Source organism: Bombina bombina, chromosome 8 (genome assembly GCF_027579735.1).
Source record: "Bombina bombina isolate aBomBom1 chromosome 8, aBomBom1.pri, whole genome shotgun sequence".
Taxonomy (NCBI): Eukaryota; Metazoa; Chordata; class Amphibia; order Anura; family Bombinatoridae; genus Bombina; species Bombina bombina.
The window spans coordinates 222,530,742-222,546,740 of NC_069506.1; the positions used below are offsets into that span (position 1 = coordinate 222,530,742).

At 44.1% G+C, this 15,999-nt stretch overlaps 1 protein-coding gene across 3 annotated transcripts in view; it reads right to left on the reverse strand.

The window, feature by feature from the left end:
* The window catches only part of ARHGEF1 (Rho guanine nucleotide exchange factor 1), a 241,256-nt gene that overhangs the window by 150,010 nt on the left and 75,247 nt on the right, over positions 1 to 15,999 (reverse strand). For all 3 annotated transcript variants that reach the window (XM_053691062.1, XM_053691059.1, XM_053691061.1), the window contains exon 3: positions 1,027 to 1,101. In XM_053691062.1, the coding sequence (XP_053547037.1) occupies positions 1,027 to 1,101 (75 nt within the window). The remainder of the gene's footprint in view (positions 1 to 1,026; positions 1,102 to 15,999) is intronic.

The window sequence follows — 15,999 nt, forward strand, 5'->3', positions numbered from 1 at the left end:
ATAAACAAAGAGAACGAAAAAACATTTTTTTTAATAGGGGTAAATTAGAAAGTTGCTTAAAACTGCATGCTTTATCTGAATCATGAAAGAAAAAAATGGGTTTAGTATCTCTTTAATTCAGAGCATACAATTTAAAAAAGTTTACAATTTACTTCTATTATCAATATTGTTTCATTTCCATGGTATCCTTTGTTGAACAGATACTTATGTAGGGTTCTGAAGCACTACAGGGCAGGAAATTAGAAAGTTGCTTAAAGTTGCATGTCCCTTTAAATGATACAGAAAGAGTGAAAACGTATGTTTGTTTTGTGTTACGTGGAGGTGGGAGAGAAGAGCACAGTAAATATTTAGCAAGAAGAGAAAGAGATCAAGTAAATATGAAGAGGGGAAATAAAATGGACAGAAAGAGTTGGGCAGATACACAGACTTAAAGGGACAATAAATACAGTCGATTTGCCTAATCAACTAATGCATGATAAAAGAAAATGCAATAGAACTTAGTCTGAATTTTTTGAATATTTTTTTCTGACAAATTTCAGGTTTATTTCGGTTTTCAATCCTCCTGCATCATGTGACAGTCATCAGCCAATCACAAATGCATATATACCTATATTCTGTAAATTATTACACATGCCCAGTAGGAGCTGGTGACTCAGAAAGTGTAAATATAAAAAGATTGCGCGCATTTTGTTAATGGAAGTAAATTAGAAAGTTGTTTAAAATTGCTGCTCTATTTGAATAATTAACGTTTAATTTTGGCTTGAATGTCCCTTTAAAGCAAGCCAGGTAGGTTTCCACTTCAAACAAAAATGTTTTACATAACAATTAGATAAATACGAAGAAAGCAACACCTGAAAAAGTTAAACATTTTGAGATAATTATTTAAAAATAGGAGCATAGCCAGATGAATCAATAAATTAATGTGAACTGAAGTTGTAACTCAAAATTCTGAAATGGAGGAAAAAGACACACCAGGAAGAGACAACTGTCATGAAGCGTTCAGCACCAATCTCTGTCATCACTTACCTGCTCAATATCATTCTCAAAGTCCTCATCCTCTGCTCCAATAATAGACATGGTTGCCCCCTTGGGCTGGAAACCCTGGGTAAGATAAGAAAGATTTTTTTCTGGTTAGTATATCAGAAGTGTCACAGTAAAACACTGTCTGGTAAACTTCAAGGATAACTGGTAAGATAAAAATTACAGGTGAGAGGTTCTAGGGACCGATTATCTCAAGGTCTCTGGGCTGGTGAGATTCTATAAGAATGCTCACCGATACTTCTATTTCCCTGGTGGAATAATATAAAGACCATTTTTACCCAGAAAACAGGGTGTCTCGCTAAGGGGCGTATACTGCATTTTCATATGAGTAAGAGATGCACACATTACATACATACATTGCACAATTAAAATTGGCATTTAAAAATCATACAAAATGAATCATTAAAACCATTCACACATAAATATGCAGGGGGAAAAAAATTGTATTGTTAAGGTGCATAAAAATCATAGCAAAATTGTTCACCAAAAATCATATTTTGTAAAAAATGTAAAATTTGTACTTAAATTACACAGAAATAAATCCCATTAAATATGCACAACGTAAATCAGAATTTAGGTACACAGGATGTGTAAAAAAAACATAAAAATTTGTTGGATTTTTTTTTTTGTAAAATGGGCTGAACGTGGGCATTCCATGGGCGTATATGAAATTTTCTCTCAAATCCCAGCATAATTCTCTAAACATTTCCGCCCTGCAGTTAACAGTTTTTTTCTGCAAATGAAAATGTGGCAAGATTGTGACAAATTACTGAAAATATTTTATACCTTAATAGAAAAAACATAAATTATTCTTGCCTGATAATTTCATTTCCATCGAGGGGAGGATGTCCACGGCTTCATCCATTACTATTGGGAATTAAGAACCTGGCCACCAGGAAGAGGCTAAGCCAGGTAAAAGGCTTAAATACCTCCCCCACTTCCCTTATCCCCCAGTCATTCTGCCGAGGGAACCAGGAACAGTAGGAGAAATATCAGGGTAAAAAAGGTGCCAGAAAGATGAATAAACTTAGGGCCACCCAACGGAGATACGGGCAGGAGCCATGGACTCTCCTCCCCTCGATGGAAATGAAATTATCAGGTAAGCATAATTTAGGTTTTCCATCTAAAGGGGAGGAGAGTCCATGGCTTCATTCATTACTATTGGGAACATATATCCAAGGAGAGTCCACGGCTTCATTCATTACTATTGGGAACATATATCTAAGCTCTAGAGGACACTGAATGAAACCGGGAGGGTAAAAAGGTGGACCCTAATCTGAGGGCACCACAGCCTGCAAACCTCCGAAAAACAGCTTCCGCAGAAGCTAAAACGTCAAATTTGTAAAACTTTGTAAGGAGGACCAGGTAGCCGCCTTACAAATTTGCTCCATAGAAGCATCATTCTTGAAGGCCCAAGACGAAGCCACAGCACTAGTTGAATGAGCCGTGCGCTTCCCAGAATACACCACGAAAAGAGATGTAGACTGTCTGAAATCCTTTGTATCCTGAAGATTGAACTTCAAGGCAGGAACCACAGCCAAGTTATGAAGTAACCTCTCCTTTGAAGAAGAAGGGTTAGGACACAAAGAAGGAACAACTATTTCCTGATTGATGTTACGGTTAGACACCACCTTGGGGAGAAACCCCAACCAGTGCGAAGTACAGCCTTATTCGCATGAAACACCAGATAAGGAGGGTCACATTGCAAGGTCGCTAGTTCAGATACTCTATGTGCCGATGCAATAGCCAACAATGAGAGAACCTTCCAGGACAGAATCTTAATGTCTATGGAATGCATAGGTTCAAACGGAACTCTCTGCAAAACCTTAAGTACCAAGTTTAAGCTCCAAGGCAGAGCCAACTGTCAAAAGACAGGCCTGATTCTAGAAAGAGCCTGAACAAAAGATTGAATGTCAGGGAGCTCAGCGAGTCTCCTATACAACAAAACTGATAATGCCAAAATCTGTACCTTTAAGGAACTAGTGGCAAGACCCTTCTCCAAACCATCTTGGAGAAAGGACAGAATCCTGAATAACTTCCCCTTATGCCAAGGATATCCATGCTTCTCATACCAGGACAAGTAAGTCCTCCACACCTTATGGTAGATGCGATGAGTGAAAGGCTTCCTTTTCTGAATTAAAATATCAAATCACACCTTCAGAAAAGCCTCTCTTAGCTAAGACTAGGCATTCAATCTCTACACAGTCAGCCTCAGAGAATCTAGATTTCGATGTAGAAAGGGGCCCTGTGACAGCAGATCCCTGCAACAGCGTAACCTCCATGGCGGAGAGAATGACATCCCCACCAGATCTGCTAACCACGTCCTCGGCCACGAAGGAGCAATCAGAATGGCCAAAGCCCGCTCCTGTTTGATGAGTGCCACTACACAAGGTAGAAGTGGTAACGGTGGATGTAAGCAAGGCTGAATCCCCAAGTAACCATTAAGGCATCTATTTGCTCTGCCTGGGGATCCCTGGACCTCGACCCGTATCGAGGCAGCTTACAATTGAGTGTGGATGCCATGCAATCTATCTCAGGCGTTCCCCAGCTGCGACAAATCTCCCCGCAAACACCTTGGGTGGAGAGACCATTCCCCCGGATGGAAGGACTGTCTGCTGAGAAAGTCCACTTCCCAGTTGTCCACACGCGGAATGTGAATCGCTGAGAGCAAGCAGCCGTGGGACTCTGCCCACTCCAGGATCCAAGACACCTCCCTCATCACAAGGGAGCTCCTTGTACCCCCTTGATGGTTGATGTAAGCCACTGAGGTAATGTTGTCGGTCTGGAATCTGAACAAACTGACAAACCTCAGAGAAGGCCAAGCCTTCAGAGCATTGTAGATTGCTCGTAGTTCTAGGATGTTGATCGGAAGGAGAGACTCCTCCCTGGACCACTTTCCTTGTGCCATCCTGGCACCCCAAACAGCTCCCCAACCTGACAGACTGGCTTCCATAGTCACAATCTCCCAGGACGGTCTTAAGAAGGATGTCCCCATGGACAGTTGCTCCGGACAATTCCACCAAGAGAGGGAGTTCCGAGTCCGAGCATCCAGGGATATCAGCTGTGATAGATCTGAATGATCGCCATTCCACTGTCTCAACATGCACAATTGAAGAGTTCTTAAGTGGAACCTGGCGAATGGGATGACATCTATGCTTGACACCATGAGACATATCATCTTCATACATTGAGCCACCAATGGGCTTGAGGAGGACTGAAGGGCTATAAAAAAAACAAGTGATTGAAATGAGCGCTGAAGAGAGTATCCTGCTACCTCAGTTAGGACTGAAGGGCTAGACAGGTGGACGCAAGCTTCCTGCGCCACTGATCTGTGAGAAATATATAGTCTATTATCGTGCCCAGGAACGCCACCCTGGGAACCAGGGAACTCTTTCCTGAATTGATCTTCCAACCGTGAGACTGGAGCAGAAGAAGAAAAGCCCTCGAATGATCCTCTGCGAGGCTGAACGACGGCGGCGGAACTAGGATGTCGTCGAGGTAAAGCACCACCGCAATGCCCCTGGATCTGGCCACTGCAAGCTGTTGCCAAAACAAAAGGAAGGGCCACAAACTGGAAGCGTTGGTCCAGAAATACAAATCTTAGGAACCTGAAGTGATCCCTGTGGATTGGCACATGAAGGTAAGCGTCCTTCAAATCTATAGTCATGAACTGCCCCTCTTGAACTAGGGGCAGAATAGATCTGATAGTTTCCATTTTGAACGATGGAACACTCACAAACTTGTTTAAACACTTTAGGTCCAGAATCGGGCGGAACGTGCCCTCCTTCTTTGGAAGCACAAAAAGGTTGGAATAGTACCATAGACCCTCTCTATAAGGGGTACTGGAACCATAACCCTGAGAGAGGAGAGATCTCTTACACACTCTAGAAAGGCCTCTCTCTTCTCTGGTCTTGAAGACAGGTTTGACAGGAGGAATCTGCCCTCGAGCGGGTGGGATCTAAACCCTATCCTGTAACCCTGGGAGACCAATTCCAGAACCCAAGGGCCCTGAACGTCCTGCAACCATGCATCTGAGAATAGAGATAATCTGCCCCCTACGTGATTCGGAGACTGGTCGGGGGACTCCCCTTCATGCTGATTTTTGTCTCAGCTGGCTTCTTGCTCTGCTTAGACTTGTTCCAAGATAGAGCCGGCTTCCAAGATCCCTTGGACTGGTATGCTTTTGCGAAGGGTTTCTGGTGCTGGGCCTTATCTGCATGAAAGGGACGAAAAGTAGATCCTTTAGGCTTAGCTTTCTTATCCTGCAGTAGGAAAGCTCCCTTGCCTCCCGTAACCGTGGATATAATCTAATCCAATCCTGGACCGAACAGTATCTTTCCTTGAAAAGGCAAGGACAACAGCCTTGCCTTAGAGGTCATGTCCGCAGACCAAGATTTTAGCCACAGAGCCTAAGACAGAAAAACCTAACACCTTAGCATTTAGGCGTATAATTTGCATATTGGCATCGCAGATGAAAGAATTGGCGATCTTCAGCGCCTTAATCTTAATCACACAGGGATTCACACCAATATGTTGCAGCTCCAGCGACCACCGCAACGGCCACTGCTGGCTGAAAAACAAACCCCGTGTGCTGAAACTATTTTCTCAATGTGTTTTCCAGCTTTTTATCCATGGGCTCTTTAAATGACAAACTATCCTCGAGGGAATTAGTTGTCCGCTTTGCGAGCGTAGAGATAGCCCTATCCACCTTAAGGATGGTCCCCCACAGCTCAAGCTGAGAGTCCGGAATGGGGAACAGTTTCTTAAACGATGAAGAAGGGGAAAAGGAAGAACCTAATAGCTCCCATTCGTTCTTAATAATATTAGACATCTTAACAGGAACCCGGAAAGACTGAGGTACTACCCTGTCCTTGTATACCTTGTTAAGCTTAGGAATCGCAGGTTCCTCCTGCATCTTAGGTTCCAGAACCTCCAGAGAGCAAATTCTCCATCCTAAACCTATAACCAGGCTCCTCCGCTGACGGAGGTTTAGATGACAAGGACTCCGCCCCAGAAGTGGCCTCCTCCGAAGAGTCGGAGTGGACCCCATCCTCATATAGAGCCTCTGGATCTTCCATTGGCGAGGACAAACCCTGGGACGGGCCGTTATAATAAACCCTACACTTGCGCTTAGCAGAACGTGGTAAGGCATGGATCACTTTCAAAACCGCCTATTCCAGTTGGTCAGCAAAGTCTGAAGGCCAACGAATCTCTAACGAAGGAGTAACGGTAGGAACCCGGGGCGCTGCATGTGCAATCGGAGATGAATGTAGGGAACGCACCTCCCGGGACGAAGAACCCTCAGAGGTTTTACATTTAGATGCTGTAACTTTATCAAGGCATGTGGAACATAGTTGAGCAGGCTGATCTACCAGAACCTTCTCACAATAAACACAGGAATGAGACTTTAGTAAGGAAGGAGAGCCTTCCAACGCGTCAGAGTCCTCCATCGCTTGCGCGCTTGGATAGACTAACTTTATTGATTAAAAAGGCAGCTTTATACCACCAATGGCCGGGGCACTCACCACCTCCTAGGACCCGGACTACAGAAACTGCTACGTCTCCTGCGCCACAGATCAACAGGAAGGATAGATAGCCACACTCAGTCGCATGGCCGTGCAAGTTTCCGCAAGTAACCTGAAAGTTCTACACATTGCCAGAGCCTCATCTCGAACATAGCGCAGCAATGACACAATAAACAATATCATGTATAAACCACCCCTGTTCAATAATCCCCCTTCCAGGAATTTTAACCCTTGATTCTGTAAAGATAAAAAGGCGCCACACTGTGACCCTGTCTTCTATGGTATCATTATTAATAAAAAATGAAACAATCATACAAGAATCTACGCTGTGGAACAGGAACACGGCCTTTCAAGTGTGACAGGTTAGTAGCCTCGCTCCTGACATGGACTTGAGTGAAGAAAGCAGGCAGCAAAACATGTCAACGCTGATTGCTTATGGAGCTGTTAATATGAGTCGGAATGTTTTGCAGAAAGACTCTCCCTGCATCTCCGGACTCTAACTTTCACCCAAGCTCTCACTGAGAGGCTGACAGGATTACTTAACCTCTTAAGGACATATGACGGAATTTTTCTGTCATAAAACAATTGAGCAAACTGAAAGCTGTGTCCTTAAAGGGTTAAAACTTCAGTCCCATTCCGAAGAGTACTACCCTCCATAAGAGACTACTCTGAATCTTCCGACACTTCTCTGCCAACCTCCTGTGACAAAAGGCAAAGAATGACTGGGGGATAAGAGAAGTGGGAGAGGTATTTAAGCCTTTGGCTGGGGTGTTTTTGCCTCCTCCTGGTGGCCAGGTTCTTAATTCCCTATAGTAATGAATGAAGCCGTGGACTCTCCTCCCCTTTAGATGGAAACACATGCATACAAAAAGAAAAGTGATTGTAAAATGTTATATGCATAAAGCAGCATAATGTGATTTTTATTGGCTGCAGGATTTAAGATTTAAATTGTGCCCCCTGCTCACTGCTATCTTTGCCCTACACAGAGAAGTTTCCCTTTTTCAGTGAGCTCCATTAATTTCAATAGAAAACATTGTGTCACTGGCAGGGACTGCCCCTTTTTTAAGATATTTCCACCAGGGCAGCCAATGTGAGGATCTCAATTTTATGTGTTCAGTTACCATAGTGGTCACACTGAGATCATTTAGACAATATTTACAGGTCATAATAAAGCTTATACATGCAATCAAAAGGATAGTTTTATATTGTTTATACCATCAGAAAAATAGTACAATTCTGTAATTAGAGACAGGTAGTAGTTAAATAAATCTAGATTATTATTTGCATTTTAGAACACAAAAACCAAACCAAAGATGCTGGCAGAGAAGATTTTTTTTTTTTTTTTTTTTTAAATATTACATGAAAAAACAGAATTTATGCTTACCTGATAAATTACTTTCTCCAACGGTGTGTCCGGTCCACGGCGTCATCCTTACTTGTGGGATATTCTCTTCCCCAACAGGAAATGGCAAAGAGTCCCAGCAAAGCTGGCCATATAGTCCCTCCTAGGCTCCGCCCACCCCAGTCATTCGACCGACGGACAGGAGGAAATATATATAGGAGAAACCATATGGTACCGTGGTGACTGTAGTTAGAGAAAATAATTCATCAGACCTGATTAAAAAACCAGGGCGGGCCGTGGACCGGACACACCGTTGGAGAAAGTAATTTATCAGGTAAGCATAAATTCTGTTTTCTCCAACATTGGTGTGTCCGGTCCACGGCGTCATCCTTACTTGTGGGAACCAATACCAAAGCTTTAGGACACGGATGAAGGGAGGGAGCAAATCAGGTTACCTAAACGGAAGGCACCACAGCTTGCAAAACCTTTCTCCCAAAAACAGAATTTATGTTTACCTGATAAATTACTTTCTCCAACGGTGTGTCCGGTCCACGGCGTCATCCTTACTTGTGGGATATTCTCTTCCCCAACAGGAAATGGCAAAGAGCCCAGCAAAGCTGGTCACATGATCCCTCCTAGGCTCCGCCTACCCCAGTCATTCGACCGACGTTAAGGAGGAATATTTGCATAGGAGAAACCATATGGTACCGTGGTGACTGTAGTTAAAGAAAAGAAATTATCAGACCTGATTAAAAAAACCAGGGCGGGCCGTGGACCGGACACACCGTTGGAGAAAGTAATTTATCAGGTAAACATAAATTCTGTTTTCTCCAACATAGGTGTGTCCGGTCCACGGCGTCATCCTTACTTGTGGGAACCAATACCAAAGCTTTAGGACACGGATGAAGGGAGGGAGCAAATCAGGTCACCTAAATGGAAGGCACCACGGTTTGCAAAACCTTTCTCCCAAAAATAGCCTCAGAAGAAGCAAAAGTATCAAACTTGTAAAATTTGGTAAAAGTGTGCAGTGAAGACCAAGTCGCTGCCCTACATATCTGATCAACAGAAGCCTCGTTCTTGAAGGCCCATGTGGAAGCCACAGCCCTAGTGGAATGAGCTGTGATTCTTTCGGGAGGCTGCCGTCCGGCAGTCTCGTAAGCCAATCTGATGATGCTTTTAATCCAAAGAGAGAGAGAGGTAGAAGTTGCTTTTTGACCTCTCCTTTTACCGGAATAAACAACAAACAAGGAAGATGTTTGTCTAAAATCCTTTGTAGCTTCTAAATAGAACTTTAGAGCGCGAACAACATCCAAATTGTGCAACAAACGTTCCTTCTTTGAAACTGGTTTCGGACACAGAGAAGGTACGATAATCTCCTGGTTAATGTTTTTGTTAGAAACAACTTTTGGAAGAAAACCAGGTTTAGTACGTAAAACCACCTTATCTGCATGGAACACCAGATAAGGAGGAGAACACTGCAGAGCAGATAATTCTGAAACTCTTCTAGCAGAAGAAATTGCAACTAAAAACAAAACTTTCCAAGATAATAACTTAATATCAACGGAATGTAAGGGTTCAAACGGAACCCCCTGAAGAACTGAAAGAACTAAATTGAGACTCCAAGGAGGAGTCAAAGGTTTGTAAACAGGCTTAATTCTAACCAGAGCCTGAACAAAGGCTTGAACATCTGGCACAGCTGCCAGCTTTTTGTGAAGTAACACAGACAAGGCAGAAATCTGTCCCTTCAGGGAACTTGCAGATAATCCTTTTTCCAATCCTTCTTGAAGGAAGGATAGAATCTTAGGAATCTTAACCTTGTCCCAAGGGAATCCTTTAGATTCACACCAACAGATATATTTTTTCCAAATTTTGTGGTAAATCTTTCTAGTTACAGGCTTTCTGGCCTGAACAAGAGTATCGATAACAGAATCTGAGAACCCTCGCTTCGATAAGATCAAGCGTTCAATCTCCAAGCAGTCAGCTGGAGTGAAATCAGGTTCGGATGTTCGAACGGACCCTGAACAAGAAGGTCTCGTCTCAAAGGTAGCTTCCAAGGTGGAGCCGATGACATATTCACCAGATCTGCATACCAAGTCCTGCGTGGCCACGCAGGAGCTATCAAGATCACCGACGCCCTCTCCTGATTGATCCTGGCTACCAGCCTGGGGATGAGAGGAAACGGCGGGAACACATAAGCTAGTTTGAAGGTCCAAGGTGCTACTAGTGCATCCACTAGAGCCGCCTTGGGATCCCTGGATCTGGACCCGTAGCAAGGAACTTTGAAGTTCTGACGAGAGGCCATCAGATCCATGTCTGGAATGCCCCACCGCTGAGTGACTTGGGCAAAGATTTCCGGATGGAGTTCCCACTCCCCCGGATGCAATGTCTGACGACTCAGAAAATCCGCTTCCCAATTTTCCACTCCTGGGATGTGGATAGCGGACAGGTGGCAGGAGTGAGACTCCGCCCATAGAATGATTTTGGTCACTTCTTCCATCGCTAGGGAACTCCTTGTTCCCCCCTGATGGTTGATGTACGCAACAGTTGTCATGTTGTCTGATTGAAACCGTATGAACTTGGCCCTCGCTAGCTGAGGCCAAGCCTTGAGAGCATTGAATATCGCTCTCAGTTCCAGAATATTTATCGGTAGAAGAGATTCTTCCCGAGACCAAAGACCCTGAGCTTTCAGGGATCCCCAGACCGCGCCCCAGCCCATCAGACTGGCGTCGGTCGTGACAATGACCCACTCTGGTCTGCGGAATGTCATCCCTTGTGACAGGTTGTCCAGGGACAGCCACCAACGGAGTGAGTCTCTGGTCCTCTGATTTACTTGTATCTTCGGAGACAAGTCTGTATAATCCCCATTCCACTGACTGAGCATGCACAGTTGTAATGGTCTTAGATGAATGCGCGCAAAAGGAACTATGTCCATTGCCGCTACCATCAACCCGATCACTTCCATGCACTGAGCTATGGAAGGAAGAGGAACGGAATGAAGTATCCGACAAGAGTCTAGAAGCTTTGTTTTTCTGGCCTCTGTCAGAAATATCCTCATTTCTAAGGAGTCTATTATTGTTCCCAAGAAGGGAACCCTTGTTGACGGAGATAGAGAACTCTTTTCCACGTTCACTTTCCATCCGTGAGATCTGAGAAAGGCCAGGACTATGTCCGTGTGAGCCTTTGCTTGAGGAAGGGACGACGCTTGAATCAGAATGTCGTCCAAATAAGGTACTACAGCAATGCCCCTTGGTCTTAGCACAGCTAGAAGGGACCCTAGTACCTTTGTGAAAATCCTTGGAGCAGTGGCTAATCCGAAAGGAAGCGCCACGAACTGGTAATGCTTGTCCAGGAATGCGAACCTTAGGAACCGATGATGTTCCTGTGGATAGGAATATGTAGATACGCATCCTTTAAATCCACCGTGGTCATGAATTGACCTTCCTGGATGGAAGGAAGAATAGTTCGAATGGTTTCCATCTTGAACGATGGAACCTTGAGAAACTTGTTTAAGATCTTGAGATCTAAGATTGGTCTGAACGTTCCCTCTTTTTTGGGAACTATGAACAGATTGGAGTAGAACCCCATCCCTTGTTCTCTTAATGGAACAGGATGAATCACTCCCATTTTTAACAGGTCTTCTACACAATGTAAGAATGCCTGTCTTTTTATGTGGTCTGAAGACAACTGAGACCTGTGGAACCTCCCCCTTGGGGGAAGCCCCTTGAATTCCAGAAGATAACCTTGGGAGACTATTTCTAGCGCCCAAGGATCCAGAACATCTCTTGCCCAAGCCTGAGCGAAGAGAGAGAGTCTGCCCCCCACCAGATCCGGTCCCGGATCGGGGGCCAACATTTCATGCTGTCTTGGTAGCAGTGGCAGGTTTCTTGGCCTGCTTTCCCTTGTTCCAGCCTTGCATTGGTCTCCAAGCTGGCTTGGCTTGAGAAGTATTACCCTCTTGCTTAGAGGACGTAGCACTTTGGGCTGGTCCGTTTCTACGAAAGGGACGAAAATTAGGTTTATTTTTTGCCTTGAAAGGCCGATCCTGAGGAAGGGCGTGGCCCTTACCCCCAGTGATATCAGAGATAATCTCTTTCAAGTCAGGGCCAAACAGCGTTTTCCCCTTGAAAGGAATGTTAAGTAGCTTGTTCTTGGAAGACGCATCAGCCGACCAAGATTTCAACCAAAGCGCTCTGCGCGCCACAATAGCAAACCCAGAATTCTTAGCCGCTAACCTAGCCAATTGCAAAGTGGCGTCTAGGGTAAAAGAATTAGCCAATTTGAGAGCATTGATTCTGTCCATAATCTCCTCATAAGGAGGAGAATCACTATCGACCGCCTTTATCAGCTCATCGAACCAGAAACATGCGGCTGTAGCGACAGGGACAACGCATGAAATTGGTTGTAGAAGGTAACCCTGCTGAACAAACATCTTTTTAAGCAAACCTTCTAATTTTTTATCCATAGGATCTTTGAAAGCACAACTATCCTCTATGGGTATAGTGGTGCGTTTGTTTAAAGTGGAAACCGCTCCCTCGACCTTGGGGACTGTCTGCCATAAGTCCTTTCTGGGGTCGACCATAGGAAACAATTTTTTAAATATGGGGGGAGGGACGAAAGGAATACCGGGCCTTTCCCATTCTTTATTAACAATGTCCGCCACCCGCTTGGGTATAGGAAAAGCTTCTGGGAGCCCCGGCACCTCTAGGAACTTGTCCATTTTACATAGTTTCTCTGGGATGACCAACTTGTCACAATCATCCAGAGTGGATAATACCTCCTTAAGCAGAATGCGGAGATGTTCCAACTTAAATTTAAATGTAATCACATCAGGTTCAGCATGTTGAGAAATGTTCCCTGAATCAGTAATTTCTCCCTCAGACAAAACCTCCCTGGCCCCATCAGACTGGGTTAGGGGCCCTTCAGAAACATTATTAGCAGCGTCGTCATGCTCTTCAGTATCTAAAACAGAGCAGTCACGCTTACGCTGATAAGTGTTCATTTTGGCTAAAATGTTTTTGACAGAATTATCCATTACAGCCGTTAATTGTTGCATAGTAAGGAGTATTGGCGCGCTAGATGTACTAGGGGCCTCCTGAGTGGGCAAGACTCGTGTAGACGAAGGAGGGAATGATGCAGTACCATGCTTACTCCCCTCACTTGAGGAATCATCTTGGGCATCATTGTCATTGTCACATAAATCACATTTATTTAAATGAATAGGAATTCTGGCTTCCCCACATTCAGAACACAGTCTATCTGGTAGTTCAGACATGTTAAACAGGCATAAACTTGATAACAAAGTACAAAAAACGTTTTAAAATAAAACCGTTACTGTCACTTTAAATTTTAAACTGAACACACTTTATTACTGCAATTGCGAAAAAACATGAAGGAATTGTTCAAAATTCACCAAATTTTCACCACAGTGTCTTAAAGCCTTAAAAGTATTGCACACCAAATTTGGAAGCTTTAACCCTTAAAATAACGGAACCGGAGCCGTTTTGAACTTTAACCCCTTTACAGTCCCTGGTATCTGCTTTGCTGAGACCCAACCAAGCCCAAAGGGGAATACGATACCAAATGACGCCTTCAGAAAGTCTTTTCTAAGTATCAGAGCTCCTCTCACATGCGACTGCATGCCATGCCTCTCAAAAACAAGTGCGCAACACCGGCGCGAAAATGAGGCTCTGCCTATGCTTTGGGAAAGCCCCTAAAGAATAAGGTGTCTAAAACAGTGCCTGCCGATATTATTATATCAATATACCCAAATAAAATGATTCCTCAAGGCTAAATATGTGTTAATAATGAATCGATTTAGCCCAGAAAAAGTCTACAGTCTTAATAAGCCCTTGTGAAGCCCTTATTTACGATCGTAATAAACATGGCTTACCGGATCCCATAGGGAAAATGACAGCTTCCAGCATTACATCGTCTTGTTAGAATGTGTCATACCTCAAGCAGCAAGAGACTGCTCACTGTTCCCCCAACTGAAGTTAATTGCTCTCAACAGTCCTGTGTGGAACAGCCATGGATTTTAATGACGGTTGCTAAAATCATTTTCCTCATACAAACAGAAATCTTCATCTCTTTTCTGTTTCTGAGTAAATAGTACATACCAGCACTATTTCAAAATAACAAACTCTTGATTGAATAATAAAAACTACAGTTAAACACTAAAAAACTCTAAGCCATCTCCGTGGAGATGTTGCCTGTACAACGGCAAAGAGAATGACTGGGGTAGGCGGAGCCTAGGAGGGATCATGTGACCAGCTTTGCTGGGCTCTTTGCCATTTCCTGTTGGGGAAGAGAATATCCCACAAGTAAGGATGACGCCGTGGACCGGACACACCTATGTTGGAGAAAATAGCCTCCGAAGAAGCAAAAGTATCAAATTTGTAAAATTTGGCAAAAGTGTGCAGTGAAGACCAAGTCGCTGCCTTACATATCTGGTCAACAGAAGCCTCGTTCTTGAAGGCCCATGTGGAAGCCACAGCCCTAGTGGAGTGAGCTGTGATTCTTTCAGGAGGCTGCCGTCCGGCAGTCTCATAAGCCAATCGGATGATGCTTTTAAGCCAAAAGGAAAGAGAGGTAGAAGTCGCTTTTTGACCTCTCCTTTTACCAGAATAAACAACAAACAAGGAAGATGTTTGTCTGAAATCTTTTGTAGCCTCTAAATAGAATTTTAGAGCACGGACTACGTCCAAATTGTGTAACAAACGTTCCTTCTTTGAAACTGGATTCGGACACAAAGAAGGTACAACTATCTCCTGGTTAATATTTTTGTTAGAAACAACCTTAGGAAGAAAACCAGGCTTAGTACGCAAAACCACCTTATCTGCATGGAACACCAGATAGGGCGGAGAACACTGCAGAGCAGATAACTCTGAAACTCTTCTAGCAGAAGAAATTGCAAACAAAAACAAAACTTTCCAAGATAGTAACTTAATATCTATGGAATGTAAAGGTTCAAACGGAACCCCTTGAAGAACTGAAAGAACTAGATTTAGACTCCAGGGAGGAGTCAAAGGTCTGTAAACAGGCTTGATCCTAACCAGAGCCTGAACAAATGCTTGAATATCTGGCACAGCTGCCAGTCTTTTGTGTAGTAAGACAGATAAAGCAGAGATCTGTCCCTTTAGAGAACTTGCAGATAATCCTTTCTCCAAACCTTCTTGTAGAAAGGAGAGAATCCTAGGAATCTTTATCTTATTCCATGGGAATCCTTTGGATTCACACCAACAGATATATTTCTTCCATATTTTATGGTAAATTTTTCTAGTTACCGGTTTTCTGGCCTGAACCAGAGTATCTATCACAGAATCTGAAAACCCACGCTTCGATAGAATCAAGCGTTCAATCTCCAAGCCGTCAGCTGGAGGGAGACCAGATTTGGATGTTCGAATGGACCCTGAACAAGAAGGTCCTGTCTCAAAGGTAGCTTCCATGGTGGAGCCGATGACATATTCACCAGGTCTGCATACCAAGTCCTGCGTGGCCACGCAGGAGCTATCAAGATCACCGAGGCCCTCTCCTGATTGATCCTGGCTATCAGCCTGGGAATGAGAGGAAACGGTGGAAATACATAAGCTAGGTTGAAGGTCCAAGGTGCTACTAGTGCATCTACTAGAGTCGCCTTGGGATCCCTGGATCTGGACCCGTAGCAAGGAACCTTGAAGTTCTGACGAGACGCCATCAGATCCATGTCTGGAATGCCCCATAATTGAGTTATTTGGGCAAAGATCTCCGGATGGAGTTCCCACTCACCCGGATGGAATGTCTGACGAAAATCCGCCTCCCAGTTTTCCACTTCTGGGATGTGGATCGCAGACAGGTGGCAGGAGTGATCCTCCGCCCATTGAATTATTTTGGTCACTTCTTTCATCGCCAGGGAACTCCTTGTTCCCCCCTGATGACTGATATATGCAACGGTCGTCATGTTGTCTGATTGGAACCTTATGAATCTGGCCTTTGCTAGTTGAGGCCAAGCCCTGAGAGCATTGAGTATCGCTCTCAGTTCCAGAATGTTTATCGGGAGAAGAGACTCTTCCCAAGACCATAGACCCTGAGCTTTCAGGGATTCCCAGACCGCGC